Here is a 15892-nt window from a genome sequence, read left to right on the forward strand (position 1 = left end):
TTTATATGATTTTTTACTCTAATTTAACCTTGTTTTTTTTTGTTTGCTTATTTAAAAAATATCTAAGCAATTTGCAATACTGTACACTTTATCTGAAAAATGTGCCAGTAACTCTCACTGGTTTTCATTCTTGTTATGCATGGCACAATTGTAAGACGTATTTAGAACAGTTCTAAAAATATCAATGATAACATCCATTGAAAAGCATTTTTTAAAATAAAACCTCTGAAGCGAAAAAATCTCATAAAATCGATATGCAAATTTATACAGCTGAACAACAAAGATAATGGATTTTCCACCCCATTCAATACATTTCTGATTACTTATGGAAGATAATGAAATAAGGCACCTTCTACCCAGGGATGGTGAATGTTTTGACATGCTTCTTAAAAATAACGAATACTTCATTCTAAACTAGTATCAAAATTCTCCTGGACATTTAACATTTGTTTTTACCACCCAAGTGCTATATATTGGTAACATTGTGATTCATTTGTTTAAAGAAAAGCACATTTGAAATAAAAATAAATACTGGAATGTTTGAAAGTTACAGTCAATATTTTGAATACCCTTTTATTATTCAAAAGACAAACAACCTCACTCCCAACTCTATTTTCTCTCATCTCCAAATACTCCCCAAACCATCCTCTTCAATCAACCTCTGACCTATGTGTTTCCACTCCTATTATCGCTACGTCCCTCTCACACCTCAAAGCCTTCCCACGTCCTGCTCCTGTCCTCTGGAACTCTCTACACCGCTCCATAAGACGGTCTATAGTTTCAGCTACTCTTTAAAAAAACAGTCTTTTCAGAGAGGCTTAACATCCTTCCTCTGCCGTTAATCCTACCCAAAATAAACCCTGGCTCGCTGCTGCAACTACAATCCACGTAACAAGCTCCCCAGAGTGTCTGCACCCTCAACCAATAGACTAAGTTCTTCAGAGCAGGGCCCCCCTTCGTCTGTACTAGTTTTGTATCTTATCACAAATGTTTGTCCAATACCCCTACCGTATCTCGGTACCCAGCACTACGGAAGTTTGCAGCTCTCTACAAATAGTAATGATAATAATAACAATAATAAGTTTTAATAGTTTTTTTTAGCTTGATTAATTTAGTATTTACAATGGCATTTTTTTAAGCTACGATTTTTTTGTGTAGGAACTTAAAGTGATTGTAAAGTTGAATGACTTAAAGCCCAGCATTTAAAAATACTCTTAAAAACATGGGCACTTTAAGTCATTAAACTTTACAATTACGCTTCTTTTAAAATACTTACCTTTGTCTTACTGTAAACATATCGCCGATCCTCCGCCTGCATATCCTTCAGTATTGAGCAGATCAATGACGAATCCGGCTTCCTCCAATCGTTGTGTGCGTCCAGCTTTGGAGTCCAGCTCAAGAGGCACACGATTGGAGGAAGCCGGATCGTTATTGATATGCTACATACTAAAGGAGAGGTGGGCGGAGAATTGGCGGTAAGTTTACCATAACAAAAAGGTAATTATTTTAAATTGCCCCTGTTTTAAAGAGAATTTTTAAATACTGGGATTTAAGTCATTCAACTTTACAATCACTTTAAGTGTATAAAAAAGAAAGATCTGAATGTTTTCCTTTCTTACAGTACTACAACACTTGTTTAATGATAGAAATCAATGTAACATAATGCTTGTTGTTTAAATGTAATGTAAATAAAGCTCTTATTACCGTTACAGGTGGATTCTCAACTTTGTTTCTCGAATAGAAACTTGGAGATGCTGTTCGTGGCAGAATCCCAAGATATTGAAGGTATTGATGGAACGATTTGGCAAAATTCTTGTTCTTCTCTAATTCATAATTTCGGACATTTTCAGCGTTAGTGTTTAAAAGTCTGGAAAAAGATGCAATAAATGGTTATTTCTCAAGCATCAATTTAAATTAAGGTAAACAGGTTTCTTAAAAAAATATTTTCCGGTGCATTTTTCCAGAGATGCCTAGCGCTCTGTGGCTGCTGGTCCTCCTATTTCTCCTAAACATCAGTATCCGCGTGTAAAGAATTGACACATTCATAGAGGAAGAAAGAAAGGATCACATAATGAAATGCTGTAGCAGATGTCTGTATATTAATTGTAGGACTATGCTGCAGGAAATAAACAATACTACACTTTCATGCTCTATCTGAACGGTGCAAGTTTAATTTTCACTTTCCTATCCCTTTAAAATGATATGCTCTATCTGAATCGTGAAAGAAAAAATGTGGGTTTCATATTCTTTTAATTACAAATTACTTAAAGGGACAGGAAACACCAACATTTTCTTTCATGATTTGGATAGAACATACAATTTTAAACAACTTTCCAATTTACATCTATTATCAAATTTGCTTCATTATCTTATCATCCGTTGCTGAAGGAACATTATTACAGGCAGCAATCTGAACACATCTAGTTAGCCAATCACAATAGACAAATGTGTGCAGGCACCAATCAGCAACTAGCTCCTTCTAGTGTAGGATATGTGTGTATTCTTTTTCAACAAGGGATACCAAGAGAGCGAAGCACATTTGAAAATAGAAGTGAATTTAAAAGAGTCTTAAAATGACATGCTCTATCTGAATCATGCAAGTTTAATTGTGACTTTCCTATCTCTTAGTGATAGCTCCATTAAGTCGTAAAACCACAGAAACTGTGTTCACAGTTACTGGAAAATAAATGAATAGGATAAAATATGTCATATTACTAACTCTATGTAACACAACAAATACAGTAATTTAACAGTAAAATAAAATAAAAAACATATTGTCTGGGTCTATCCAAAATAAAAAGTTGTTTCAGAATCCCAGCTGGACATATAGGTAGAGACTTAACCTAGCCAAAAATGGAAAATAGTTGGAAACTGAACAGACAGTTTAGGCACCAAAAGTCTTTTTGAATGTTTTATGAGCTCCTGATGGAAGCAGGTTACAAACAGAAGGTCGTTAACATTAATTAAGCCTGTCCTTACACAGATAGTGTTGAGATGGTAAATGAACTGTGGACCACTAGAGGTTAGTTTGCCAATAAAAGTGTTTAGGAGGTCAAACAGTTTCTGGAGAAGATGGACTTAAATCTGTATTATAGAGATGAGATAAAAATGACAACCTTTTTTGCCTCCCAGGTCTTGCCAAGCCTCCAAAACTCATCTCTTTTTCTTTAACACAAATACAAAAAAAACCATCTGTACTGCAATGTATACAAATGGAAAGTTCTCTGTCATTTTCTTAAGCTCTAGTAAACTATAATTTGACCCAAAGCATTGCTAAAATAAGTAGATAACAGCCTAGAAGTTGAATGTAGGGAATCATGAAGCATATGTGTGTGCAGTTTGGAGACAAGTTGTATGGAATGACACTGTAGAAGGTAATGAACCAAAGCTTGCATAAAACAAGTTCATTTTATTAAAACAAATATTGATAAGTTTAAAACAATAGCAAGCAAAATTTAAAATCATGCAACGCGTTTCTCAACCTAGCATGGGTTGTTTCATCAGGCATAGTGATCCTTCTAACTGACAATCCATTTAAACAGAGCTTGATCCAATAGTGAACATACCCCTAATGGGAGTTACTACGCCTGTTATAATTAGTGTATAACAGGCTAATAACATCAATGTATACATATATATATATATAAATAAATCACAGTACTTAATAATATTGGCAATATGGATAGTTGTTCACCATAAGTGTTAACAATATTATATGCAAGCAAACAAAACCTAAAACAATATGAGACAGTATTTATTGATATTGGCAGGATATATAGTCCTCCAGCATGAGTACTTATTTTGACAGAAATACAATATATAGCTTTCAGTGATTCCAATCATATATAACATGAAATTATTGCTTATGGGTCTCCACAGTTTTTAGCACCAATGATCTTACAAATATAATTAATCTAGAGTATACATTTGGTTTAGATATGTGATATAGAAACAAAATAATTCCCTTGTGTACAATTCCCAGACCAATTGTAGTGTCCACTGAAACACGGCACTTTACAGGCACATCACACAGATAGTGTAAAACAGTTCATACCTTTATTTTCGGTGTTGCAATCAAACACACAGCAAGCATATGCATAGTGATTACCAGGAGACACAGGTGCTAGCGGAGTGGGACGTCAACTGACGCGTTTCACGCCCTTCTGGCGCTTTGTCAAAGATGTGGGTGTGTGTACATTGTGTGCTTTTAAATCATTAACATTTCAAGTTACCACCCCTATGTTGATGTCACAGTATTGAAATTGTTAAAAATATTATTTGATACCAAAAACATGCTGTACAAAATAAATTAATTAAATATATTGAAAATCATTATCTAAATGTTGTTACTACAGCTTAGTAAATGTATTTTTGGCTAAACAGATTGTAGCTATATGTATTGGCTTACACTAAATAAAATTAAATTTTGGTACATTAATTGTTACTAGGTTGTTATTTCTATTTCTCCATATATTTACTTGATATCATAAACTGCGTTTGCCTATTTAGTTTCATAGTTTACGTAGTGCATGGATTATTAACCCTTTTATTTATATATTCACCATAATTGTAAGCCAAATTTTGCCCATTTCACTAATTAATTACTTCACTTGGAATATTGTTTCTTCCTTTTATTTTTAGTTTAATAGGTTTAATATAAGGCTTAAATATTTCTTTTAAACCGTAATGTAGTCTCAGCACTAAAAGTTTTTTTAAAAACAAGTTAACTTTACACCTGAACACTGTATTTATCTATTTTAAATTGAAGTTACATAAACTTTTACAATTTACTCGATTGTTCCTTAATTAATGCAATACAAGAAGAATATAGTATTTTTGTAAATATATTTGGGAGGGAGAGACGGATTTAGGGATATCAACTACTATTAGGAATGACTATAACAAATTATTCATTTCCTTGGTAGAGATCTAAATCCCATCTGGAGTTAATTCCTTTCGGTTCTTTGGTCCCTAATTTGAATATCCATTTTGCCTCCCTATCTAGCAATTTTCTAAATCTATCACCTCCTCTCTTATTTGCTAATATGAAATCAATGGCTTGAAATTTAAATGCCTTTTTGTTATCTTCAAAATAAACTCCATGACTATTAAGTTTATCATCTAGTTTGAGAATGGTTAAATTGTTATTTACAATATTTTTAATCTGATTAAACTGGTTAATATATTGAGTAACACAGACTATACTGTTGCTTTTCCAGTTTTCAGATTTTGTCTGTTTTTTGTTTTTGTTTTGTTTTGTTTGTTTTTTTATTGAGGTTATTAGCAAGTACAGTAGTATATTCATGTACAACAAATAAACAAATATAAGGAGTGATACATCACAGCTTATGATACTATAATAAGTATCTAAGTAATAAGGATACAGAGCAACGTTACAGTGATAGTACATATTGGAATTGGAATCTCTTTTTAACAAATATAAGTTCCTCCCATGCCACAAGGGGACACTCATGGACCCTGATAAGTTTGAGCACTATAAAGGAGGAAAACTAATGGTATAGGTGGTCACTCATGGACCATTGATATTGATATAACATTGCCACTTTTGGGCTTCAACAGTTGGCAATGAATAAAACAGTATAAGGGGGACAGAAGAATAAAGTCACGGATAAATGCGAAGCCACTTTCAAACTTCAACACGTGGTAATATGTAAAACAATATAAGAACAACAAAGGTATAAGGCCATAAATATAAACAACTATATAACCTGTGGAGGAAATTTGTCACTAGAGAAGATGTCAAATATGAAGAAGCGCCTCGTATCCGTAATGGGTGATCTAAAGTTCTCTGAGAGAGGGAGAGAGGATTGTGAACTAAACTGGGAAATAATAACTAAGATGAGCCTCTTAACCATGCCCATCAACCATATTCATTAAGGTTCTCCTAGAGGGAAATTTTATTTATGTGAGATATCTAATTGGGTACATTTTAAGAAGAACTAAGCTGAGATAGAATGATATAGTAGAGGGGCACACATCCACTTATTAATTATGGTAGGGCCCAATACATAAAGACACAGTGATAAGTAATGAAGAAGGTGGCCTGCTCTTATTTTATATCTAGTTGGACAGCCCTGATAGTTTATACTTTTATAGTTTATAGTTTATACTTGTGGTAGGTTGGTTGTGGCTTAGGCATTGAGTACATTATGGAGAAATAAAACAGCCACTCTGGTAATTCCCCCCCCCCCACAGTACAGATGATGAAACATACAATCCAGCTTATCTAGAGAATATTCTAATATATACATGTATGTACAGCACCTGCCAAGTGTTACTATGAAAATACATAAACTAAGGACAATTAAATGTGAACCTATTAAGGCTGAAAAGGTTTTTACTGGTATCATAAGAGGATAACCAGCCGGGCAGAATGGGGTGAGAGTTAGCTGACACAATAGAATGTAGGAGACTATGAAGCATATTATGTGAGTGCCGGGTTGGTTGTTAATATCTAGTGACTCCATAGTATGCTGTTAGATGACAAGGCATCTGTCTGGCTAGTGTGGGAGAGTTATAATCTGAGCATACCTATTAAGTCATAGGTTAGGATACTGTCAACTCCTGTAAGGCTATAGCGAAACCATTGATCTACAAAAATATGTAATGTTCCTATAGTGAGCCTCTGAAAATACATCATAATTAGACATAGCAATAGGAGCTGCAAAATTTATGAGGTACAAACCTAGAACACTGGAGCCAAAACAGTATAGACAAAAGGTTAAAAAAGAAATATTGAACGGCTGAGGGCCCATTTAAGAAAGACTTATAATGTTAAGTGCTGTGGCCCAATAGATAACTGTAAGAATAGGTATTAGCATACTCTATATCGGTAGAGAGCATATACATGGTATTTCTTCCCCTTACATGCTTAATAAAAACTCAGTAGTACTTAATATCTTGGATATATGGTCCAGTACATGCCTAAATGTCAGGGAGGTATGAGTAATGAGATATCTACAACTATTGAGGATCATATGGGCTGCTCCTTGAGTTGAAAATAGAGGTTACTGCCCTGGCCACAAGCAGATATACCTCAGAGGTTCTCATAGGATGAATAGGCTACAAAAGGAGCTACTCATGTCTGATCATTCAATATATGAACCTGATATAAACATACCTTATAGTATTGGAATATGTATTTAACTTTGATACCCTAACAACTTTGTATGTCACAGTGATTGCACCAACATAATAATCATCCCCATGACATGGAGCATTACAATCAAATACCCTAGTTTTAGACAGTAAGGTATACACAATCTAACACTCTAATACAGTCTCTTAATGAAATCCTTAATATAACAAGTGTCCAGCTATCTACAACAACAGATCAAGATAGTTTGCAAATTAGTATCTCGATATATACAGTTACCACTGGTTAACAGTTCCATTTTATGTAGGCAAAATGACAACTTAGGAGATGTCCCATTTGAGGATCGAGTAGAAGAAAAAAACAATTAGACATACGTTGTTGCCGCAAAGTAGGACCTCTGGTATCAGGCTTTCTGGCCGTTATCAACAAGAGGAGAGGTTCTACAGATATTCAAATTATTTGGGGCCCCTTTTAAACTTGAGCCACTATGAGCTAGGGTGGAAATAAAATTAAAAATGTGGCCCATATTCATCTGATGTACGCTGTCACAAAGATGTCACATAAAGAATGCATAAAAGGGTAGAGGGTTAACCGTGTCCTAGATCAACCTATTCCCACCTTCAGTCCTTTTGGTAGATAGATGTTGATGCTGGCGGTAAAGCAGAAATGGATCTCCACCAACTGTGCTTCCAAGGTAAAAGAGGTCATATATAATGAGTTAACAGTGCTAGGCGGTATCCGCAAGGCAGAGTCCACGGCTGCTGCTTGAATCTGTGAGCTAAGTCCATTAAGGGCTTTTACAGGCGGGTCAAAACAAAGTTTACCCTGTCGGCTCTCTGGAATAGTGACTTTGATCTGAAGAGGCCTTTCCTCACCCTCTGAACCAGTGACAACCACTTTATCCTCTCTCTCTGCGGCAGCTTGCTCCGCCATAATACACTCTAGCTCAGTCCCATTAATGAAGACATTCTGGTCGTTTCCGGGGACATCTGAAATGTCCATGTGCTGATGAGGGCCGCTAGCATTAACTTGATCGAAGGGGTGCATCGTCGCACGCCCTCGTTCAGGAGGCGGGTCAAATACAGTTGAGGGTATAGCCGATGGTTGTATTCTCCGGGCAATCAGGTTACAATCTGCTCTCAAAGCGCTCCATTTCTCTTGAAATACTGTAGTAAGTTGCACGAAGTGAGCAGTAAGTAGATCTTCCACTTCCTGCAATCTTAGCTTAACTGCTGGTTCCATTTTAGCTAGGTCTGTGCGTAGTTGCTATGTGACCGTTTTTCTTTTGTCTTTACCTTTGGCCACAAGTGGGTCCGCAAAGCAATCACAGTGTTTTGTCCCCACAGTTCCATTTATTGCAGTTACCAGAACTGCTTCACCCGGATAACCGGGGGGGGGGGGGGGTGTCAGAGAGAGTGTAGTATGGCCGCCGCCTTCCCTCTAACGGTCCAGACTTGGGCTTCAAGTGAGGCAAATCTGACCAAAATAATATCAGTCGATAAAGCAATGTGTTATAGGTCATTGATTGTATCCCAATAAAGCCGATGGGTCAAACAGCCCCTGATAATCGGCGGATTATTATGATGTTAGACAGAGCTCCAAGTATTGCAGCCGTTCATGGCTGCCGCCCGGACCCGCCCCCCTTTTGTCTGTTTTTTATAAACGGTTTTGTTGTCATTCTTATTTATCTTGTACATTAGATCTTTACGTTTAGTCTTAGCTATCTCTGCTCTAATAGACATTAGTTTCTTTCTGTCATAGCCTCTATTCGTTAGCAGACAAAGGGGGTTCAATTGTTATACAAAATAAGAAAGATTACTATACAGAGGCAATAAATTAGTTAAATGATATCAATACATGCACTCTCCTGAAAAATGACCCCACCCCTATATACCAACAACAACTAACTAAACTTTTAGATTGGGGAAAACATTTGGGCATATTGGATCACAAAATGTGTGAGTATTTATATAATCCAACACCTACTATAGCTAATTTTAGAATTGTATCCAAAATCCATAAACATCCCCTCTCTCCACCGGGTAGGCCCATAGTGTCTGGGGTCGGATCACTAGGAGAAAAATTAGGAGAGTGGATAGATAATATATTGCAGCCATATGTACAGTCACTTCCCGGATATGTTAAAGATACCACTCATGTACTACAAAAGTTAGAAAACAAAGTTTGGGATGACAGTAATATGTGGCTTACAATGGATGTATCATCCCTATACTCATGCATCCCGCATGAACTGGGTTTGAAAGCAGTTGAATACCACTTATTGCTTAAAAGCACTTTTTCAAGTGAATTAATAGAATTTATTTTGGAAGCACTTAGGTTTCTGTTAACTCATAATTTCTTTATGTTTGACTCTAAATTATATTTGCAAATCTGTGGCACTGCAATGGGGGCAAAATTTGCCCCCTCGTATGCTAATTTATTTTTGGGGTGGTTTGAGGCCACATACATTTTTGGTCAAGAGAATAATTTTGGCATTTTCATTGAGTTCTATGCCAGGTTTATAGATGATCTTCTGTTCATCTGGCATGGCACGAATGAACAATGTCAGGAATTCATTAAATTTCTGAATACCAATGATTTAAATCTTAAGTTTACTTTTCAAGTAGACAAGGTAATAGCTAATTACCTTGATATTACATTAAGAGCATCTAATGGTAAGATATTAACAGAATTATATAGAAAATAAATTTCTGGGAACACTATCCTAATGGCTGACTCATGCCATCCTCAACATACCACTAAAGGGATACCGAAGGATAAGGAGGATATGTACAGATGATAGAGATTACTTTGATCACTCTCAGAATCTAGTTGATAGACTAACGAATAGAGGCTATGATAGAAAGAAACTAATGTCAATTAGAGCAGAGATAGCTAAGACTAAACGTAAAGATCTAATGTACAAGATAAATAAGAATGACAACAAAACCGTTGATAAAAAACAGACAAAATCTGAAAACTGGAAAAGCAACAGTATAGTCAGTTTAATCAGATTAAAAATATTGTAAATAACAATTTAAAAATTCTCAAACTAGATGATAAACTTAATAAATGCCTATCTGAGGGCATAAAGTTTGTATCTAGAAAAGCTCCAACAGTAGGTAGCAAAGTAATCCAGTATGTATATAACAATTCTGCTCAAAAATCAAAAGAAACATGGCTCTCTAAGAAAGGGTTTTTCAAATGTGGTAAACACCCCTGTAATGTATGTCAACACTGTATTGTAGGGGATACATTTACATCCTCATCCAATAATACTAGCTATAATATCAGATATAGGCTAGACTGCTGCTCCAAATACATTGTTTATTTAATAACTTGTCAAATCTGCAAACAGCAATATACAGGATGTACAAGTCGATTTTTAAAGGACAGGATACGTGAGCATTTGACCTCACTTGAAAGGGACCCGCCTAAGACACCGGTAGCTAAACATTACCATAGTCATGGAGTTTCTTTTGAAGATAACAAAAAGGCATTTAAATTTCAAGCCATTGATTTCATATTAGCAAATAAGAGAGGAGGTGATAGATTTAGAAAATTGCTAGATAGGGAGGCAAAATGGATATTCAAATTAGGGACCAAAGAACCGAAAGGAATTAACTCCAGATGGGATTTAGATCTCTACCAAGGAAATTAATAATTTGTTATAGTCATTCCTAATAGTAGTTGATATCCCTAAATCCATCTCTCCCTCCCAAATATATTTACAAAAATACTATATTCTTCTTGTATTGCATTAATTAAGGAACAATCGAGTAAATTGTAAAAGTTTATGTAACTTCAATTTAAAATAGATAAATACAGTGTTCAGGTGTAAAGTTATCTTGTTTTTTAAAAAAAACTTTTAGTGCTGAGACTACATTACGGTTTAAAAGAAATATTTAAGCCTTATATTAAACCTATTAAACTAAAAATAAAAGGAAGAAACAATATTCCAAGTGAAGTAATTCATTAGTGAAATGGGCAAAATTTGGCTTATAATTATGGCGAATATATAAATAAAAGGGTTAATAATCCATGTACTACATAAACTATGAAACTAAATAGGCAAACACAGTTTATGATATCAAGTAAATATATGGAGAAATAGAAATAACAACCCAGTAACAATTAACAAAATTTAATTTTATTTAGTGTAAGCGAATACATATTGCTACAATTTGTTTAGCCAAAAATATATTTACTAAGCCGTAAGATGTAGTAACAACATTTAGATAATGATTTTCAATATATTTAAGATGCGCTTTATTTATTTTGTACAGCACGTTTTTGGTATCAAATAATATTTTTAACAATTTCAATACTGTGACATCAACATAGGGGTGGTAATTTGAAATGTTATTGATTTAAAAGCACACAATGTACACACACCCACATCTTTGACAAAGCTCCAGAAGGGCATGAAACGCGTCAGATGACGTCACACTCCGCTAGCACCTGTGTCTCCTGGTAATCACTATGCATATGCTTGCTGTGTGTTTGATTGCAACACCGAAAATAAAGGTATGAACTGTTTTACACTATCCTGTGTGATGTGCCTGTAAAGTGCCGTGTTTCAGTGGACACTACAATTGGTCTGGGAATTGTACACAAGGGAATTATTTTGTTTCTATATGTATTTGAGTAGCTAGCAGCTACGCTCTGCAGACTCAGGTTTGTGTCAAGAGAGGCGCAGGCACAGCTTCCCTTTAGTTCCTGCTTTAGACCTAGTCGCCTATGTTACTATACTCTCAACCTCTATCTGTATATTAATTAGATATGTGATATATTGTGATTACTAGCATTAATACACACCTCTATCAATTGTAGATGCAGTGTTTCGTTTGTGGCTAGTTTTTTGTAATCCTCATTCCTCTAGATATTTAACACACATTTGGGATTTGGGACTGTTCTAAGTGCTTTTTATACAAACGATTTCTTGTGATAAACGTTCTATATGTTTAGAGTGAGAGGTTAGGTGGTGTGCAGTACAATGCATGTACTGGATGTTTATACAATATTTGTCCAATCACTGAGTGTGAACTTAAACGCATCCTCTAATCAGACATTGGCTTAGTGAGGTTTTAGTAACGTTATTTGTTGCAGACATAGTATATAATAGGCTTAGTCTTTGCAAAGTGTGTGGCTCACAAATATATTGGTTTTATTGTTATCCCTCTAAAGTGAAACACAAATGTAACTACATAGAGAGATAATAAGCTATGCTTTGGAGAAAGTAAAATCAGTATGATCGATATTCAACCAATCACGGCTCGTTGTTGTTAACACACCCCCCTGTGTGGCCAATCGGTGCATTTTAGACTCCATTGTACAGGGAGTGCAGAATTATTAGGCAAGTTGTATTTTTGAGGATTAATTTTATTATTGAACAACAACCATGTTCTCAATGAACCCAAAAAAATCATTAATATCAAAGCTGAATAGTTTTGGAAGTAGTTTTTAGTTTGTTTTTAGTTATAGCTATTTTAGGGGGATATCTGTGTGTGCAGGTGACTATTACTGTGCATAATTATTAGGCAACTTAACAAAAAACAAATATATACCCATTTCAATTATTTATTTTTACCAGTGAAACCAATATAACATCTCAACATTCACAAATATACATTTCTGACATTCAAAAACAAAACAAAAACAAATCAGTGACCAATATAGCCACCTTTCTTTGCAAGGACACTCAAAAGCCTGCCATACATGGATTCTGTCAGTGTTTTGATCTGTTCACCATCAACATTGCGTGCAGCAGCAACCACAGCCTCCCAGACACTGTTCAGAGAGGTGTACTGTTTTCCCTCCTTGTAAATCTCACATTTGATGATGGACCACAGGTTCTCAATGGGGTTCAGATCAGGTGAACAAGGAGGCCATGTCATTAGATTTTCTTCTTTTATACCCTTTCTTGCCAGCCACGCTGTGGAGTACTTGGACGCGTGTGATGGAGCATTGTCCTGCATGAAAATCATGTTTTTCTTGAAGGATGCAGACTTCTTCCTGTACCACTGCTTGAAGAAGGTGTCTTCCAGAAACTGGCAGTAGGACTGGGAGTTGAGCTTGACTCCATCCTCAACCCGAAAAGGCCCCACAAGCTCATCTTTGATGATACCAGCCCAAACCAGTACTCCACCTCCACCTTGCTGGCATCTGAGTTGGACTGGAGCTCTCTGCCCTTTACCAATTCAGCCACGGGCCCATCCATCTGGCCCATCAAAACTCACTCTCATTTCATCAGTCCATAAAACCTTAGAAAAATCAGTCTTGAGATATTTCTTGGCCCAGTCATGACGTTTCAGCTTGTGCATCTTGTTCAGTGGTGGTCGTCTTTCAGCCTTTCTTACCTTGGCCATGTTTCTGAGTATTGCACACCTTGTGCTTTTGGGCACTCCAGTGATATTGCAGCTCTGAAATATGGCCAAACTGGTGGCAAGTGGCATCTTGGCAGCTGCACGCTTGACTTTTCTCAATTCATGGGCAGTTATTTTGTGCCTTGGTTTTTCCACACGCTTCTTGCGACCCTGTTGACTATTTTGAATTAAACGCTTGATTGTTCGATGATCACGCTTCAGAAGCTTTGCAATTTTAAGAGTGCTGCATCCCTCTGCAAGATATCTCACTATTTTTGACTTTTATGAGTCTGTCAAGTCCTTCTTTTGACCCATTTTGCCAAAGGAAAGGAAGTTGCCTAATAATTATGCACACCTGATATAGGGTGTGGATGTCATTAGACCACACCCCTTCTCATTACAGAGATGCACATCGCCTAATATGCTTAATTGGTAGTAGGCTTTCGAGCCTATACAGCTTGGAGTAAGACAACATGCATAAAGAGGATGATGTGGTCAAAATACTCATTTGCCTAATAATTCTGCACACAGTGTAGACCAATCGGCATATCTAGCATTTAGCTTCATATTAGTGTGATGCAGATGCTGGTTTATCACTACAGACACACTCCCTTTACTTAATGAATTCTATAACAATTGCATAGGAAGTGCTAGTGATGGCTAGATATATCTAGCTGCAACTTAATATTCATGTATAATAATAAACTTAGTGCTCAAAGAACTCAAATAATATCGATATGTGCCCTATTTTGATTAAGGTACTATGATGTATGGATGTCTCTTGATATGAGACATATGTCATGTCTTACATCAGGCTAAATGGAGTATAAACACCTCAAATATATACATATACTTATTATATAAATAAAAGTTAATATGGGACAATAATGTCCCATAAAATTAACAAGTGAATTAGTGAAAAAATTAGCAGCTGTAGCGAGGTTCAAACTCACAATCTTTGGGTTGGGAGGCAGTGTACCTGGCCACTGGGCCACAGGACCCCCACAGTGAATTAAATTATAATTTAATTTAGTGGGGGGATCCTGTGGCCCAGTGGCCAGGAACACTGCCTCCCAACCCAAAGATTGTGAGTTTGAACCTCGCTACAGCTGCTAATTTTTTCACTAATTCACTTGTTAATTTTATGGGACATTATTGTCCTATATTCACTTTTATTTATATAATAAGTATATGTATATATTTGAGGTGTTTATACGAGCCGTGATTGGTCGAATATCGATCATACTGATTTTACTTTCTCCAAAGCATAGCTTATTATCTCTCTATGTAGTTACATTTGTGTTTCACTTTAGAGGGATAACAATAAAACCAATATATTTGGGAGCCACACACTTTGCAAAGACTAAGCCTATTATATACTATGTCTGCAACAAATAACGTTACTAAAACCTCACTAAGCCATTGTCTGAATAGAGGGTGTGTTTAAGTTCACACTCAGTGATTGGACAAATATCGTATAAACATCCAGTACATGCATTGTTCTGCACACCACCTAACCTCTCACTCTAAACATATAGAACGTTTATCACAAGAAATCATTTGTATAAAAAGCACTTAGAACAGTCCTAAATCCCAAATGTGTGTTAAATATCTAGAGGAATGAGGATTACAAAAAACTAGCCACAAACGAAACACTGCATCTACAATTGATAGAGGTGTGTATTAATGCGAGTAATCACAATATATCACATATCTAAACCAAATGTATACTCTAGACTAATTATATTTGTAAGATCATTGGTGCTAAAAACTGTGGAGACCCATAAGCAATAATTTCATGTTATATATGATTGGAATCACTGAAAGCTATATATTGTATTTCTGTCAAAATAAGTACTCATGTTGGAGGACTATATATCCTGCCAATATCAATAAGTACTGTCTCATATTGTTTTAGGTTTTGTTTGCTTGCATATAATATTGTTAACACTTATGGTGAACAACTATCCATATTGCCAATATTATTAAGTACTGTGATTTATTTATATATATGTATACATTGATGTTATTAGCCAGTTATACACTAATTAATAACAGGCGTAGTAACGCCCATTAGGGGTGTGTCCTGATTCACTATTGAATCAAGCTCTGTTTAAATGGATTGTCAGAAGGATCACTATGCCTGATGAAACAACCCATGCTAGGTTGAGAAACGCGTTGCATGATTTTAAATTATGCTTGCTATTGTTTTAAACTTATCAATATTTTTTTTAATAAACTGAACTTGTTTTATGCAAGCTTTGGTTCATTACCTTCTATAGCAGTTTTACACACTGCTTCTGACTATCCATCAGCAGATATTGTGACAAAGATCCCCCTGCACTATCTACTCTGCACCTGGAGAGGTTTAGCTGGTACACCTGAAGATACCAGCCAGCTCCTACTAGTA

At 35.7% G+C, this 15892-nt stretch overlaps 1 protein-coding gene across 1 annotated transcript in view; it reads right to left on the reverse strand.

Annotated features, from left to right (window-relative positions):
• PTPRN2 (protein tyrosine phosphatase receptor type N2) overlaps nucleotides 1-15892 on the reverse strand; it is a 1723588-nt gene that overhangs the window by 1332738 nt on the left and 374958 nt on the right. The window contains exon 5 of the mRNA XM_053715671.1: nucleotides 1705-1867. Coding sequence (XP_053571646.1) covers nucleotides 1705-1867 — 163 coding nt within the window. The remainder of the gene's footprint in view (nucleotides 1-1704; nucleotides 1868-15892) is intronic.

Source organism: Bombina bombina, chromosome 5 (assembly GCF_027579735.1).
Source record: "Bombina bombina isolate aBomBom1 chromosome 5, aBomBom1.pri, whole genome shotgun sequence".
Classification (NCBI taxonomy): Eukaryota; Metazoa; Chordata; class Amphibia; order Anura; family Bombinatoridae; genus Bombina; species Bombina bombina.